This window comes from Coturnix japonica, chromosome 4 (genome assembly GCF_001577835.2).
Source record: "Coturnix japonica isolate 7356 chromosome 4, Coturnix japonica 2.1, whole genome shotgun sequence".
Taxonomy (NCBI): Eukaryota; Metazoa; Chordata; class Aves; order Galliformes; family Phasianidae; genus Coturnix; species Coturnix japonica.
The window spans coordinates 10,656,481-10,671,943 of NC_029519.1; the positions used below are offsets into that span (position 1 = coordinate 10,656,481).

Consider the following 15,463-nt stretch of genomic DNA (forward strand, 5'->3'; position numbering starts at 1 on the left):
CGAAGCATTTAATCCCTGAACATCTTAATTCTGATGGATGGATCCTCCCCGGGGATCCCCACAGATGGTGGGGATGAGACGTGCTCTCAGCAGCCTGGGGTGGAGTGGATGCTGCTGGAGGCATCGTCCTGTGCAGGAGCTGTGATGGTGATGGGAGCAAGAAATTTACTTAATCAGGGCTGGATTGAAGAATAAACCTAACATTTACAGTGCAATTATAGAATCATAGAATGTTTGGGTTGGAAGAGATCTTAATCCCATGTAATTCCAACCCCCTGCTATGAGCTGGCTGCCTCCACTAGCAAAGGCTGCCCATTCAACTTGGCCTTGAGCACCTCCAGTGATGGGGCACCCACACTCCCAAGGCTGCAGTGCCAGCACCTTACCAGTTCACCATTTTTGGCTCAACTCCTGCTAAGACTATGGAAAAGACCATGGGGAAAAGGCAGTGGGTATATCCCCATTGGCTTCCCACCATGACACCCACCTTTAGCATCTCGCCATTGGCCATAGTGTCTGAGCTTGCACAGAGTGAGCCTAGACAGCTGATGAGAAGGATGTGGCAGTGGTCACCTAGGGGCAGCTGTAGGGCTTCTGATCCATCATTCTGCAGAAAGTCCTTCATGCATCTTTTCCACTGGATCCTCTCCTGGAGGCCTGGAAAGCTGTGTCCCCTCTGCTCTGTGTTCCTATTAATCGCTGCCAGTGGGTATAATTGGTAGCTAGAGCACACAGACCCCATTAAAGCCCACGAGGGTGCCAAATGCTCTCATTCAGGCACAAATGAAGGAGCAATCAAACCCACTTAGGTAATAAAAACAGCTGGAGTCTGCAGGCAACTGCCCCGAGGCACCAACCACATGGCAGGCAGGACAATCCTCTGAAAAGTCTGCATTGAGGTGTCCTTTGATTGAAAACGGGATTAGTAGGAGCACTGCAAGGTTTCATTGGCTAAAAGCAGACAGACAGAAGGAGAAATTATGAGTTGTCTTTGAAAAACAGCAGGAAGAAGGAGTTTCTTTGGCACAGAGCTTGCTGGAGACAATTGGTTCCCTATGGAAATGATGAGCAAGAGCGTCTGTAGGTGTCATGGTACCACAGTGTCCTCAACTCTTTCTGCTAACTGCATGATGTAGCAGATAACCATCACATCTGACCCTCAAGAGGAGCAGCAATGAACTGAAGATCTTTCTGGCTCATCACATCTATGTAAGGGTTTGTATCAGGATGAATTTCCAAAGCCAATGGGGCTGTCTTACTCTTCTTTAGAAGGATTCCTAGTTGTTTTACTGCGTTTTTGCACACCCTGATTGTAAGGTATGTTCTTCCCAAGGAGCTGGTAAGTCCCAGATAAATCCAGAAGCTTTGGGACTGTTTATAAGGACACCTGTTCTCTTCCCTACCTGGGCTAGCACAGGGGTACACCACAAACCACAAACCCATTCAGGAGGTGGAAGCAGAACAGGCTCATCCATGGATTAGAGCTGGATTAGGTCATGGGGAATGCCACTGTGGGTCACTCTTACCCAGAAAGTCAAGGTAGAGCAAACCCAGGGCAAGGTGCTGAGAGCTGTGTCCTCTAGACAGGGCAACACTCAAAATGTGAAGGCCTGTGTGCTTGGAAAAGCACATTGCCCCCAACCTTCTGGACACATTCTGGGCAAAGCCTGCAGTCAATTCCTTGCAGCTTGGCGAGATGCTGGTGTCCTTGGGAGGAGTTGCATCCAGGAGCTGCTGAAATGCAGAAAGTGAGAAGGGCAATAGAGTGACCACCAGAAAGAGCCCAGTGAAAGAAGGATAAGACCCCCCTCAGGAAAGCTTCTGGATGTCAAAAGAGAGTGAATGAGCCCAGGAGCTGCCAGCTGGAAATGCCTAGGCTCACCACAAGGCACCCAGGAGGGCCAATTTACCTCCGCAATAATTCTGCCTACGTCTCCACCAAGCAGAGAGCTCCCAGAAAATGGCTCTGGCAGCTGCATCCTACCCATCACCTGATGCTGCAATCTCCGTGCAAGCAGCAGAGGGGAGACCATGACTCAGAGCTGTGCTGGTGGAAAGCAGGAGGGGAAAAAAGCTTCTCGGCTCCTGGATTGGCAGAACATCAGCGTGTTGGCAGAGCTTCACTGGCACTTGGAAGATGAGAAGGAAGTATGCTGGACTGGGGTGTATGGGAACTGCCCGTTGTCCCTCTGCCATCCTTCAGACCAGCAGGAATGAGGTTTTCTAGTGGCACCAAAGGTGCGGGATTCAGGATTTTGCCTCATGAGGCCCCTCTGCCCTTGTGTGCAAGCAACTCACACAGTGGCTGTGCCTGCATCTGGAAAGACACACATATCTCCTATTGCTGGATCTGATCTTTCCATGTGCAGATCCAGATCTAAAGTACTGTGCTTTTGGGGCATTTCAGCCTCTCAGGTGCTGGGGGTGAGTTTTCTGGCTAGGATTAATGCATGCTGCTCCCTTGAGAGGGGGTTTGCTCTGAGCATTAACCAAGCACCCTCCTACCAACCCCATAGCCTCCATGTCCAGCATTTTGGGGTGTTTCCCTGCTCTAGGGCAGCAATTCTGTCACCCATCACACCTCTGCAGGGCTGGGAGCAGCCATAGGGGTGGCAGACACAGAGGCACCAAACATCGCATGTGAGCAATGACAGGATCTGGGTGTGGGGGCACTCAGAGGGAAGGAGATGCTACGAGGTGATGCTGCGTGCATGTGTGGATGGATGGAGAAGTGCTGAAGGGGATGGAGAGAGGGATGCACAGAGGTAGGCAATGGAAAAAGAAGAAAAAGAAAAAAGAAAAAGAAAAGAAAGAAAGAAAAAAAATAAAGTTGGAGAAACTTTTCCTTATTTCTCTGTTCTCTGGTTTTATCCCCGGGTGCCTTTCTCGCCTCTGGGAGAGCGGAGGGGGCCCAGTCGGAGGGTGAGCGGAGTGGCCACGGGGCGGGAGGAAGGAGGGGCCTGGCGAAGCTTATCCAATGAGCTTCAGGGGGGGCGGGGGGGCCGGGCTATAATGCCCTCGATGCCGGGCGGCAGAGGCAGACAATACCGCGCCCCCGGAGCCGGGCAGCCCGGAGCGCCCCTGCCCCGCTCCCAGCCCAACCATGATGTCTATGAACAGCAAGCAGGCTTTCAGCATGCACCCCATCCTGCACGAGCCCAAGTATCCCCACCTGCACACCAGCTCAGAAGCCATCCGCAGAGCCTGCCTGCCCGCCCCCCAGGTAAGCCAGGCGCCCCCCACGTTGGGGTCCGTGTCTTCTTTGGATTTGGCTTGGGGTTGTGTTGGGGTTCTTATGTGATGCGATGGGGCTGGTAGGGTCGGGTGTCCTCAGAGTGTCTCTGTCCCGCTGCCCAACTCGAAGATTCCTTGGGATTCCCATCAGCTCCATCCTCTCTGCTTTATTTGGGGGATGAGGGTCGGTGCCTGGGGTACTGTTTCCATTTCTGGGGTGGGAAGCTAAGCTTGGTCAGCTCACCTGGCCCAGGGATGGAGCAAGATGTCTGTAAAGCCACTTACCTTTAACCCTCTCCCATTCTTCTGGTTTGTTTTTTGCTCCCCTTTTTTCCCCCTAACCCCACATCCAGATCCAGGGTAACATTTTCGCGGGCTTTGATGAGACCTTGCTGCGGGGCGCCGAGGCTCTGGCCGCTGTGGATATAGTATCACAGAAAACCCACCCGTTCAAGCCGGATGCCACCTACCACACCATGAGCAGCGTGTCCTGCACTCCTACCTCGTCCTCCGTGCACCTGCACCACCCGTCCGTGCTGACCACCCACCACCCCCACCACCATCACCACCAGCCCACACAGGGCCTGGAGGGAGAGCTCCTGGACCACCTCAACTCCGCCCTCCCCCTGGGAGGGGTGCCGGGTCCCGACGTGGGCTCCACGCCGTCCCACCCTCATTCCCACATGTCGGCCATTAACCACATGGCCCATCACTCCCAACCTATGAACATGTCCCACCCCCACGGCCTGGCGTCCCACGCCGTCATCTCGGGCCCCGAGACAGAGACGGACCCGCGGGAGCTGGAGTCCTTCGCCGAGCGCTTCAAGCAGCGGAGGATCAAGCTGGGAGTGACCCAGGCAGATGTTGGGTCTGCGTTGGCCAACCTGAAGATTCCGGGGGTGGGCTGCCTTAGCCAAAGCACAATCTGTAGGTTTGAGTCCCTCACCTTGTCCCACAACAACATGGTGGCCCTCAAACCCATCTTAGAAGCCTGGCTGGAGGAGGCCGAGCGGGCCCAGAGGGAGAAAATGACCAAACCAGAGATCTACATGGGAGGCGATAAGAAACGCAAGCGCACCTCCATCGCTGCCCCCGAAAAGCGCTCACTGGAGGCTTACTTTGCCGTGCAGCCACGGCCCTCCTCGGAGAAAATCGCCGCCATTGCCGAGAAGTTAGACTTGAAGAAGAACGTGGTGCGGGTCTGGTTTTGCAATCAGAGACAGAAGCAGAAAAGGATGAAATTTTCTGCCACTTACTGAAGAAGGGGCTGGGAAGGCGGCGGGGACAGTGCCTGGTCCCCCAGCTAATATGGCCACCCTCTCCCCCAGCCAATATTCCCCCCCAGAAATGGGCAGGGTTTGGGTTGATTTTTTGTTTTGTTTACAAAAATTGAAAAGAGGGGGGGAAAAAAGGAAAAGAAAAAAGGAGAAAACAAACCTAAAAAAGGAAACCTGCCCAAAGAGATGCGAACAGCTCAGTGCCCGCTCCTCACCCCTGCGGGCAAAGCGGCCCCGCTATCATGACTGGTACAGACTGCTTTTGTAGACAAAACTGGAGGGGGGGGGGGGAGCGCGGCAGCACCGCACTGTTTGCGGGGGGAGGGGAAAAAAGAGGAAAAAAGGGGGGGGGGGGGGGGGGGAAGAAAAGGGGAGAAAATAATGGAGAAGCTGAAATGAAAGGTCCGAATGGGGAGGGTGGGGAGGGGGGAGATATGGGGGTGCTCAGAGCCAGGGCAGCGGCGGTGAGGGGTCTGACAGGGCTTTTGTCGCAACCTCTTCCTGGCTTGTGTGGGCAAAGGGGAATGGGGCACAGCTCCGTCCTCAGCGTCCCGTCATCTTCTTTTTAAAATCTAAAAGGAAAAAAGAACTTAATAAAAAAAAAGAAATAGAAAAGAAAGGGAACGAGCTGAAGCCGCCCCGACGGCTGTAAATACGAAGGCGCCGACCCGTACCCCCTCGCCCCCCTCCCTGCCGCTCTCGCTGCCCGGTCCCTGCGCGCACACACACACACACGCACTTGCATGGTTTTGTTCGCTGTCCCCTCGCATTTTTGCAATAATGTTTCTGTTTCTACCTCATCGGCTCAATTAAAGAAAAAAAAAAAAAAAAAAAGAAAGAAAAAAAGTTAAAAAGAAAAAAAAAGAAAAAAAGAGAAAAAAAAAGAAAAAAAAAGGTGTTTTTTGGCACTTCCCTGGAAGTCACGATTTATTCGGGGTGGGCGGGGGGGACGAAAGAAAAAAGGAAAAGTATTTTGCTTTGGTTTATTGCCCGTATGGTTTCACTGTAACGTATCCTACGCTTCGACAATCAAACCAGTGGGGCTCCCGGGGGCGGCCCGGGGCAGCGGTGCACGGCGTCCCCGACAGTACCGAACTCTGCACTTTCTAAGGCAAGAATACTCTTTTTTTGTTGTTGCTGTTGTTGTTGTTTTCTTTGCATATTTAATAGAGAAATTTGCCTCCGAATCCTTCGTTGTTGTTGGTTTTTTTTTTTAAATTATTATTATTTTTTACTTCTGATTATTATTATTTCAACGAGATTTCGTTTCGCTGTGTGTGTGCTGAATGAAATTTGGTGTCTGTGTACGCTGCAGCATTACAAATAAACCATGCACGTTTTACCTCACCCTCCCCTCCTGCCTCCTGCACTTACTGAGCCCGGGGGTGACGCCGGCGACGCCGCGGGACCCCACCGCGTCTCTCCGTCCTTCCTCCTCCAGGCCGGGGAGCAACGAAATAAGGCGAAAAGCATCGAAAATAGGGATAAACCGCGTTCAGAGCCCGAGGGTGATTTAGACCCTCTCAAGCCATGCTCGCAGCGAAGCCCCACACGCAGATTTGGGGACGGAGCCGGGCACGCTCAGCGGTCGAGGTGCCGATGAGACGGAGGAGTCACTCCGCTCGCATCGAAACCGCAATGAAAAACGCACCGCAGCTGCCCCGCCGCCGGGCTAGGGGGCCGGGAGGAGCTGGCAGCGGGTGGGGGGCACAGGACACACCGAGTGGGTGACGGATCCTCGTGCTTTTGTTTTGTAACTTTTTATGTTGCAGGAGAAACAAAAGCGAACGCAACTGCGAGCATCGCGGGGCGGTGCTGCACCCCCAGCGGCCGGGCTCTGTCTGTCTGGGGGAAATGATTGGGGGGGGGACGACAAGTGGCAGCGCAGATCCGGAACCCGCAAAAAATGATGGAAAAACATCCGAAAGAGCCGCTCAGGGAACGCTGGATGAGGAGATGCTTCCCGGACTGAGCACTGCACTTTGCAGCCCTCCCGGCCCGCAAGGGTTTAACAAACCCCATCCCATCCTTTGTTCCTTCCCTCCGTTCTGATTTTCTCCTTCTTTCCTTCCTTCTTTCTTTTCTTCTTCTTCTTCTTCTTCTTCTTTTTTTTTCCCATGAAGCGAAAAGCGCATTTTCATAAATAGACCTTGGCCAAGTGCTGGCAATGAAATTTTAATGAAGGCTGGATGCTGAGTGCTGCCCGGGGGGGCCTTGGAGAATCAGCTCCGTGCAGCATTAGCAGCGCCCCATTCGCATCCCTCCCTCTGCTCCCTCACAGCCATAACATGCTCCGCTCTGCTCCTGTCTCACAGCCTTCCCAGAGACCCTCTATCCCAAAACTGGGACCCTCAGATCCAAAAACAGAACCTCCATTGCAGGCCTGGGATTGCTGCCCCAAGCTCACAGGTGCTGCTCTGTCCCCTCTTCAAAGTTTGTGAGCAGTGCGATTTTCCTCACCTGCAGTCCTAAACTGGGTATTTCCCTGATGTGAATGTATGTGAGGTGAGAGGATCCTGTTCCCTGTGGGGTGTTGTGAGTGGGTTTATTCTGGGATGGCACATAGGGGTCTCAAGAGTGGATCCCCAAACCTTCTAACACTGTCTCTCTGCAGTGCACTCAGTGTAGGGAGAGTTTAGGGGAAAAGTCCAGAGCAGGGAAAGGAGGTAGAGCTGTTCAAGAAGGAATAGGATCTCACACACAGGTGGCATGGCACATACACACTCCTTGTTCCTGGAGTGGAAAGGAAGCCCCTGCACTGTGACCCTAAAGCCAAAATAGCATTGAAGGAAAGGAATATTGATTGGGCTGGACATACATCTCTCTCTCTCTCTCTTATTTACTTTTTTCTTCTTCTTGTGGGGTTTAACATACGAGCTGGCTCATCAAAGCTGTGGCTTTGGCAGCCAGTCCATCCCTAAGAGTGCATCCTCACCCACCACTGCTGCTGGCACTGAGGTCAGAGGAATGGTGAAGGCCACACTGGAGACCTGGTCCCTAGTTTACTACCAATCCAATGGGATGGATGGGGATGGGGTGGGGCAGCTGGAACACAGCTCACTCTTGGGACTCAGAAACATCATACACGGCTCACACAGATCCAAGGAAAGGACTGGGGCATTGATACAGTTGGGACTATAAAGTAGAAGTGCACAGGTGAATATGCATTGTCCACTGAAAGGAACTAAGGTGTTCACATAGCAGTTCATCTCCGTGTGACTGAATGGTTCTATACAGGCAGCACACTCACAATAGAGATGAGGTATGACCAAGACACATGGAGACACCTCCAAATGGAGAAATGGCTTCAAGGGCTTCCTGAAGAAAGATTCCCACAGGTTCATGGCTGCTGAAGCTCTCAGACATCTGTGAGCCCAGTGAGCCCTGGGAGATGGATCATTTTGCCATACTTTCATGCTGTTGAGCTCCATGCCACGTTCACTGTTGCATTTGTCTGCCATAAAAGTCAAATCCCACAGAACATTTAGGCACCAAACTTCTTGGAGCATAGAGGTAACAACTGAAGGTTATATATGCTCTGCTGGACTGAGCCTGCTAGCTCCAGGCAAATGCTGATGTGTTTGAAGACATCTGAGGGAAGCAGTGTCCCTCATTTGTTTCTTAGAATAATTTGGTGCAGGGTTGCACCAAATCACACTGCCAAGGTGCTGGCTGTCCCTCTGGGAAGGGAACCGGGGCAAGACAAGTTGCTGAGTCCCATCTCTCCATGTGGTTGGACCCCACACAGACCTTTAAAGAACATGGGGGATCAGCAAGGTGATCACTAACACCATCAACCCCTTCGTTCAGATATTGCCAGCACGTCACAGCTTTGCACTCAGCTTTGGGTCTGGAGGAGAGAAAATGCTCCATGTTCTTTAAAAGATTCCTGCCTTTGAAAGCCATACAGGTAAAGGATGCCCCTGCTGACGGACTCTCTTCTATTATTCTATGTGTTTTAGTGCAGAGCAGAGCAGATGTATTTTTAAAGAGGCCGGTGCTTGAAGTAGTCTCTGTTCCACTACAGGGGAAAAAGGAGTAAAGCAGTAATTGCAGGCTTCATAGGGGCCCAAGCAAGCAGGAGGACAGCCAGGCTGGAGCCCAGGAAGATTAGCAATTAGCTGCCTTTGGGAAGATTTGGGGCAGGGCAATACAGGTAGGAGGAACAAACCCCATTCCCAGTCTAGATGTTTCCCCAGGATATTCAAACCTCAGCTTTTGTCCACTTGAGTCCTTTTTCACTGCAGAAATTGGGTCCCTTTCCACCTTTCAGCTCAGAAGATGGGAACTCTGGGGAGCAGCAAGCAGCCGGGTGACTCAGCCTTGAGGCATCTCCAGGGCTGCCTTTCCAATAGTCAAATCCTGATGTTCCTCCTCTTGCTACCAAAATCATGAGCTGGGTCCTTGTGGGTGCTCAGTCTCCCTACAGCCACAAGCAGCTCTAACAATTAACTCTAGCAAGACCAGAGCCAAAACATGCCCAAAAACACAGTAACACAACTCCATGCTTTACACTCTCATTCTTTCAACAATAAATGTACATATATCTTTTTTAACGTTGAATAAAAGCCTCCAGAAATTTAACATGATGCTTTTTACCCATGCAGACACCAGGGTCTTGGTCTCACATCACACAGAATAGTGCTCTGCTTACCAACAGTTCTTCTGAAGGCCTTCAGGATGAGTCCCAGGGTTGGGGTCTGCTCACGTCCCCTTATTTTCAGCCGTAATCTCTCAGGAAGGGCAGTGGGATCTGACTTCATGTCCCTTTGTGGCTCAGAGAGCAGTGAGCTCACACAGGACTTCAGAAACATCGGGATCCTGGAGATGGAGAGATCAGAGCTGAAATCGCTATTTCACCGGCAGCACCTCACCCAAGTTTCCAGCAGCCTGAGGTAAATGAGTGCTTTCTGAGAAATATGAAAATGTCAACTAAGAACCATGTTTTATTTATACCAGGCAAGGCAGGATTTAGTTTTACAGAAGAAAAAGCAGAGCATATGTATTTGTACAAAACCTTGCTTAACCGTTCTGTGACTGCCCGAGTGCTGCACATGAATCAGAGCTTGATTTGCAGAGCGTGTTCTCAGCAATGCAGCAACACCTGCCTGAACCTTCATAGCAGAACCTCTGCCTCATTCATCACCAGCTCCAGGAAAGCACATCCTTTCCTCTCTGCATGTATCTATTGGTTAAATGGAGATGCAAACCTACATCAAATGAAGCTCCAACTGAAGGAGAAGACGTCTGGTGACCTTTCTGTACAGAGGGGTGGGGATTCTGTAGACACAGGGAGGTTTCAGTGCTGTAAAGCACACGGGGAAGGAGATGCACTGGAAATCATAAATCAATGCCACTGAGGTGTTCTCAGAGCTCTCACTGTGTTGTCCTCACCTGCATTCTCCCATTATCAGACAGCTCCGAAGTTAAATGCTCTACTCACCTCTCATCTTATTTCAGGACAACATAGACTGCAAGGCTCTGCTAAGGAAGTGTCTTTTTGGTACTGCCAAAGGGTTGATGCTCTGGCATTGTCTAGAACAGGTCCTTCAGCAGGATCAGGGGTGGCTCTTCAGGCTTCCCACCCCTGCAGGTTGGGACAGATTGGGATGTGGGGATGATGAGCTTCACCTTTTGCAGCCCCTTGGGAAACCCCTCTGGGAACAGGCTAACCACATGCTCTGAGCCTCAGGGTTTATCTATCCCATGGGTCTGCTCACGCAGACAGGCTGGGGCTGAACCAACAGCAGAATGAGTCCCCGGCTCCAGCCTCTCCCACCAGAGATCGAAGGCTCCCAGCTGGGAGATGTGAAAGCAGCACAGCCTCCTCTGTATGGCCTAATGGCTCCTGATGGCTCTTCCCGGAGATGTTTCAATAGTCTTTGCTTGAGTTTCTCCCTTGCAGACAGCTGTACTTGGTGCCTGCCATGCCCAGGCTAAGCATTGCACTGTTCTCCTGCAGCCAGCATAAGGGAGTGCTGACAACCTCTGGGTTCTCGCATGCAATTTTCCCTTACCTTAGCTGTGCTGTTTGGTTCAGAACTAAGCGAGCTGTTCAAGCATGCTGCTTCTACATCTTTATTAAAAGACACGGCTTAAGGAGGGGGGTGGAAAGTAGATCAGATCTAGATACTCTCTGCATTCAAAACCATGGGAATTTTCTGCCCTGCAACTGTTTGCAGCCTGCAGCAGCTGTGCAGTCCTGCCAGCAGGATGCAGGGTCAGCTCGCTGCCCATCACTAATTTATCTCCAAGTGCAGCTACTCTGCTTGCCATCCTTGTGCTGCAGGTGTGAAGGCAGGTGGGGAGGCAAGGACACAACCCCTAGGGGTGCAAAGCAGCACCAGGGGATACAGAGGGCAGGCTGATGGAATGCTGAGCTGTGTTTGCCATAGCTCATAGACCAGCCTAGCTCTGCTGTGAGACAGGCAGACAGGATGAAAGGTGCTCTGGCTATTTGTGACACGTGAGACGTGTTCATTGGGCTTTCCTGGTGTGGGCTTTATCTTTTTATTATTATTATTGTTTATCATTTGGCTGGTTTGGTGGTGGTTTTCTTGTTGGTTGGGTGGGTGGATGGTTGGTTTTTTGGTACAGGACGTTTTCCCTCTGAAAATTTAATGTCAGCTCTTTTGGAATGAAGACCATCATTCCAGGTGGCACTGCCACTGCTGGAAGCTGATTCTGCAGTACCCCATAGGGCAGCAGCTTGGACAGAGCAGGTTCCTTGTGCCAGGCAGGGCGTGGGGACTATCTTAGACCACTGAGAATGGACCTCCCCTCTTGACATCCTACAGAATTTGCCAGAAGTGACTATAAAGGAACAGAAAAGCCAGCTGGCCTTTCACATGAGAGCTGGTGTCCCATCAAAACAAGATGCTGCACCAGCCTGGGAGGGCACAGCTACGAGCTTACCACCATAACATACCCAATCCCAAATCCTGCCCATAGTCCTCCCCAGATCAACCCTGTTATCAGATTAGAAGCAATCCTTTACCTTTGTTCCTTGTCTGGAATGGTGCCATTAAACATCTGCTGTGCTGAGCACCAGGAGCAGCTGCACTAAGCCTCTCCTCTTGCTGCTGGAAGGGGCTGATGTTCACCATGGTGGCTGTGCACCCCCTCCCTGCTGAACAACTGACTGCTGGGAGGTACTCGCTGAGCCAGCCACATGCTTTGTGATGTCAGTTGTAGTTCAGTGTTAATTATTTATGATAAAACTTCATAATGTGCTGTTAAGTGGGCTGCAGGATATTTTGGTTAAATTAAGGAAACCTTAAAGCTCCCTCTACAGGGCTTTGTTCTTTGTGCTGTGCTTAGAGCAAAGGTTCAATTAGAGCTTAGGAAATATGGCCTCTGTCTATGGCCTTCAATTGCTGAAATCATGGGAGTGTAGAGATTTCTGAGCCCTGGCTGGGCAGGCTTAGCAGAGCCCCTGGTGAATGCTCTGTTGGATGATGGAATGGGATTTCCTCTTGGCTTGACCTTTCTTCCCCAAACAAATATCTAAGCTAAACAGGCTGAGTCTTTGTGAGATTGACTCCCAGTGCTTTTACACTCCCAGTTTAGGTCATTTTATTTCAGAATCATAGAATCATTAAGGTTGGAAAAGACCTCTAAGGTCACCAAGTCCAACCATCAACCCTTCCCCACATGCCCACTAACCATGTCTGTCAGTGCTACATCCATGCATTTCTTGAATACCTCCAGGGACAGTGTTTTTTCCTAGTATCCAACCCGAGTTGGGACAATTTTTTCACACATTATCTTCTCCCTCCTTCACTCACAGACGTGCTGGATTTCACCATCCTCCAACCAAGTGCTTCCCAGCAAACAGTTAAGGAGCCACTCACAGGGCGTCTTGCTTGGCGCATTTGTTAATGGAGCTCTGTCCTGCATGCTTGCCAATGGGTTAGACTGTGCTCTTCCAGCTCTCTGCCTGGAAAGGAGCCAAAGCCACAAATTCTTCTCAAGATGGCTGGGTGAATGCACCCTGCATCAATCCTCCCACAACCTGGGTCTTACACAAGTGCTCCCTCTGCTCTCTGGAAAGCCTATGGGGACACAAATAAAATCAGCAGCTAGGCTCACAGTGGGCTTTAACTCTGCTTTTCTCATTCTGAGTATTGTTAAATGAGAGCTTAACAGAAATAAGTCTCTTCCTCTAACCCCTACGCTGCACTCAATTCTCACATGCTGAATGTTTGTCTCTGTTCGGCTTGACCACCTGACTATAAGCAGCAGGTGAATGCAAAGCATTGGATTTTCCACAGGTTCCACCCCACAGCAAATCTCATGGGGTTCCCAAGGCCTTGGATTTTCCCATGGATATTCCAATAAACCATACTGTGTTCCCAGCTATGGAACAGGGAGTGCTATGAGGTGGAAGACCATAAGGGCATCCCAAGCCTTCAATGAAGTAGCAGGTGGCAGTGTCACCTTTGGTCCCAGAGGTGACATCTTTCTAAGGCTTACATCTACCATGCCCATCTGCATCGTATCTCCCAAGATATTACTATCATTACATGATAGTGCTTGCAGATCCTCGGCAAGAGGAGGAATTACTACAGGGCTGAATCAATTTAGCGACACAGAAATGAGCCCTCACCTGTACTGCCTTTGCTGCTACAGCTACAGTGGCTTTCAGATGCTCCAGACAGTCTTTCTTTGAAGCCTCATTAAAGAAGATGATTGACACAGTTCTGGTAGAAGAAACAATTAGAACTTGTACTTGAGTATCCTCTTTGGATGTGCTATTTCTTCCTATTCTCCCACCATTTATTACTAATGTATCGTATCGACATGGCTTACTATGCTGCTCATGAATGAGGGAACATCTCTGTCTCTTTTCTGATGGATCAATGTCCTTCCAGACCAACTTTCATGCCTTCAGTTTTTGCCAGCTTGCTGTTTCCTTGCTCTTTCTACAGCCAAGAAAATCCCTTGCTTAACAGAGTGTTGGGTCTACACATCTTTTCTAAGCACCAATGACATAAATGTTTGGTGGCTGGGGACAGACCATGGCACATCATGGTGGAGGTTGTAGTCAGACAGTTACTTTTGTGTTACAAACCATGACCACTGGCATAGATGAGTTGCTAAGAACCTGCTCCTGGGCACATTTCCAGAGGTGAAAGATGAGAAAGGATACAGGTTGATTGGCAAAGAGATGCTAGAAACAATGAGCACCTGGAAAACAAGCAGGGATAGAGAGAATACCAGAATCCACTTAAAACAAGCCAGGAGGGAGTTGCAGGCAAGTGACTGTGCACTTTGCAGGGAATGGAAGTGCAGTTTGCCTCCGCGCCAAGCCTTGATGGCTGCAATGTGTTTTGTAAGGCTCTCGGCTCCTGTGTGCCAGGGCCAGCATCCCTCTGTTGGCTGGTGAGGCCGGAAGGGGGGCCTTCCAAGCTGCTCCACATATGTAACTCATCCAAACACCATTCTCTTCACTGGACTGAATTCTGCTGTGCACTATGGCAATAGACATAAATTGTCTTTAGGAGGGCTAAGTTGAAGCTATACACTGTCATAGGTAAATGCCACCTCCATACTCTAAGTCTTGCTTTATTCCTCTTAATCACTAACAGCAAAAGATATGTATCATTAAAGAAAGCAAGGCAAAAACCATCCTTTGACAACCCCAAAAAAGGGTCTTTACTTTAGCCTGGAGGAGCATGTGAGTCTGGGCTGTTCCCTGTCTGTACTTGTATGATGGAAAACTCTTTCCCACAAATTCCTATCTCAGTGCTAGAGTGTGTATATGCTGCTGGCATTTAGCACTTACAACCACCACACAACCCTGTCCAACCTATGCTCACCATGCTTAAAGTCAGATCTCTCCTTCCTACTTGTGTTTCCTTTGGAGGATGAGCTTGGGCTACGCTAAAGGCAGCAGAGAGGATGCTCCATTTTGGTTCTGGATGGAGAGTGGCGATTCCCACAACATCCCAGATTGATACTCTGTGTCCTGTGACACAGCAGTGTGTTCCATGGACAGTGTCAACCTCTCCAGATAATTCGGAGTGCTCTTCCCCTTCTTCCTCTTGTTTTCTTTCTTCCTTTCTCTCTTATTTTCCTCCTTCCTTTTTTCTTTCTTTCTTTTTCTCCCCAAGCTTTTCTCATCTTTTTTCTCTTTTTCTCTCCTTTTTTTTTTACCCCCCCCCTTTGCAGCCTCTGTTCTTCATCCATTATTTAGGCCTTTCTGACTGTAACAGCAACATTCGCCTTGTATACCTTGTGTGGGGTTTAAAATATAGATAAAAGCAGAAGGTCGGACTTGAAACACAGATTCTGACGGTTGCTGCTGACTTTGTCTGGAAGCTACAAAATCTGGAGCTGTCTGTGCCCAGTGATGGTATTGGTAGAGTTGTGTATGTGTGTGTGCTTTTCTTTTCCAGCTGATATTCCTGCAAAACTGTCTTGGTATTTGATGTTTTCATTCAGCATTTCAGTTTGTAAAAGTTCTGGGGCCTGGCTGGCTGCAGGACAGGAGAGCTGGGCTTGTGCATGTCCTGCTGATGGGCTATAGGTGTGGTGCCTGCTGCTCACCTCTCTGCAGTGAGCTGAGAGAAGCGGGTAGGTGTCTCTATCCAGGATCAAGCAGGCTCTAATTGGCACCTCCGGTAGGAGATTCAACAAAGCTAAGGACTTTCCCTTTTAATTATAAATGCCCATGTTTCTTTTATGCCTGCTTTCTTCCACCGTCGAAGCAATTGGGTTGTGAGGACAAATGTTTGTGGGAAACAAATTTCAAAGTCAATATGTGAGCGGTCCAAGAAAACATGCTTCTATTTGAATGGGCATCCTTCCAACCAGGAGACAGAGACCGACCACATGATACAGCCAACCAATTGCAAATGAGCTCCAATCTCAATATTCATGATGGGGTGAAGAGCTGCTAATGAGCACGGCCACAAATGGCAAGCAAGGAGGTTGCTCACCTTTCCTCA

General features: G+C 50.1%; 1 protein-coding gene and 1 long non-coding RNA gene across 4 annotated transcripts in view; one reads left to right on the plus strand and one right to left on the minus strand.

Annotated features, from left to right (window-relative positions):
* Positions 1-3,045: 3,045 nt before the first annotated feature.
* On the plus strand, positions 3,046-4,616 carry LOC107312758 (brain-specific homeobox/POU domain protein 3). The gene is made up of 2 exons (XM_015860434.2): positions 3,046-3,223; positions 3,588-4,616. The coding sequence occupies exons 1-2, from the start codon at positions 3,104-3,106 to the stop codon at positions 4,491-4,493; spliced, it is 1,026 nt and encodes a 341-aa protein (XP_015715920.1). The 5' UTR covers positions 3,046-3,103; the 3' UTR covers positions 4,494-4,616.
* Positions 4,617-4,923: 307 nt separating this feature from the next.
* Positions 4,924-15,463, minus strand: part of LOC107312886 — a 58,613-nt gene continuing 48,073 nt past the window's right edge. For all 3 annotated transcript variants that reach the window (XR_004307175.1, XR_001554672.2, XR_004307176.1), the window contains 2 exons: positions 9,166-9,332; positions 4,924-5,083 (listed from right to left, as the gene is read on the minus strand). This is a non-coding gene — a long non-coding RNA (uncharacterized LOC107312886). The remainder of the gene's footprint in view (positions 5,084-9,165; positions 9,333-15,463) is intronic.

Excerpts from the sequence above, each read along its gene's own strand:
- LOC107312758 (XM_015860434.2), top strand. The coding sequence starts at position 3,104 with ATGATGTCTATGAACAGCAAGCAGGCTTTCAGCATGCACCCCATCCTG. Across the intron at positions 3,224-3,587 it reads CCTGCCTGCCCGCCCCCCAG|ATCCAGGGTAACATTTTCGC; the intron begins GTAAGCCAGGCG and ends CCCCACATCCAG.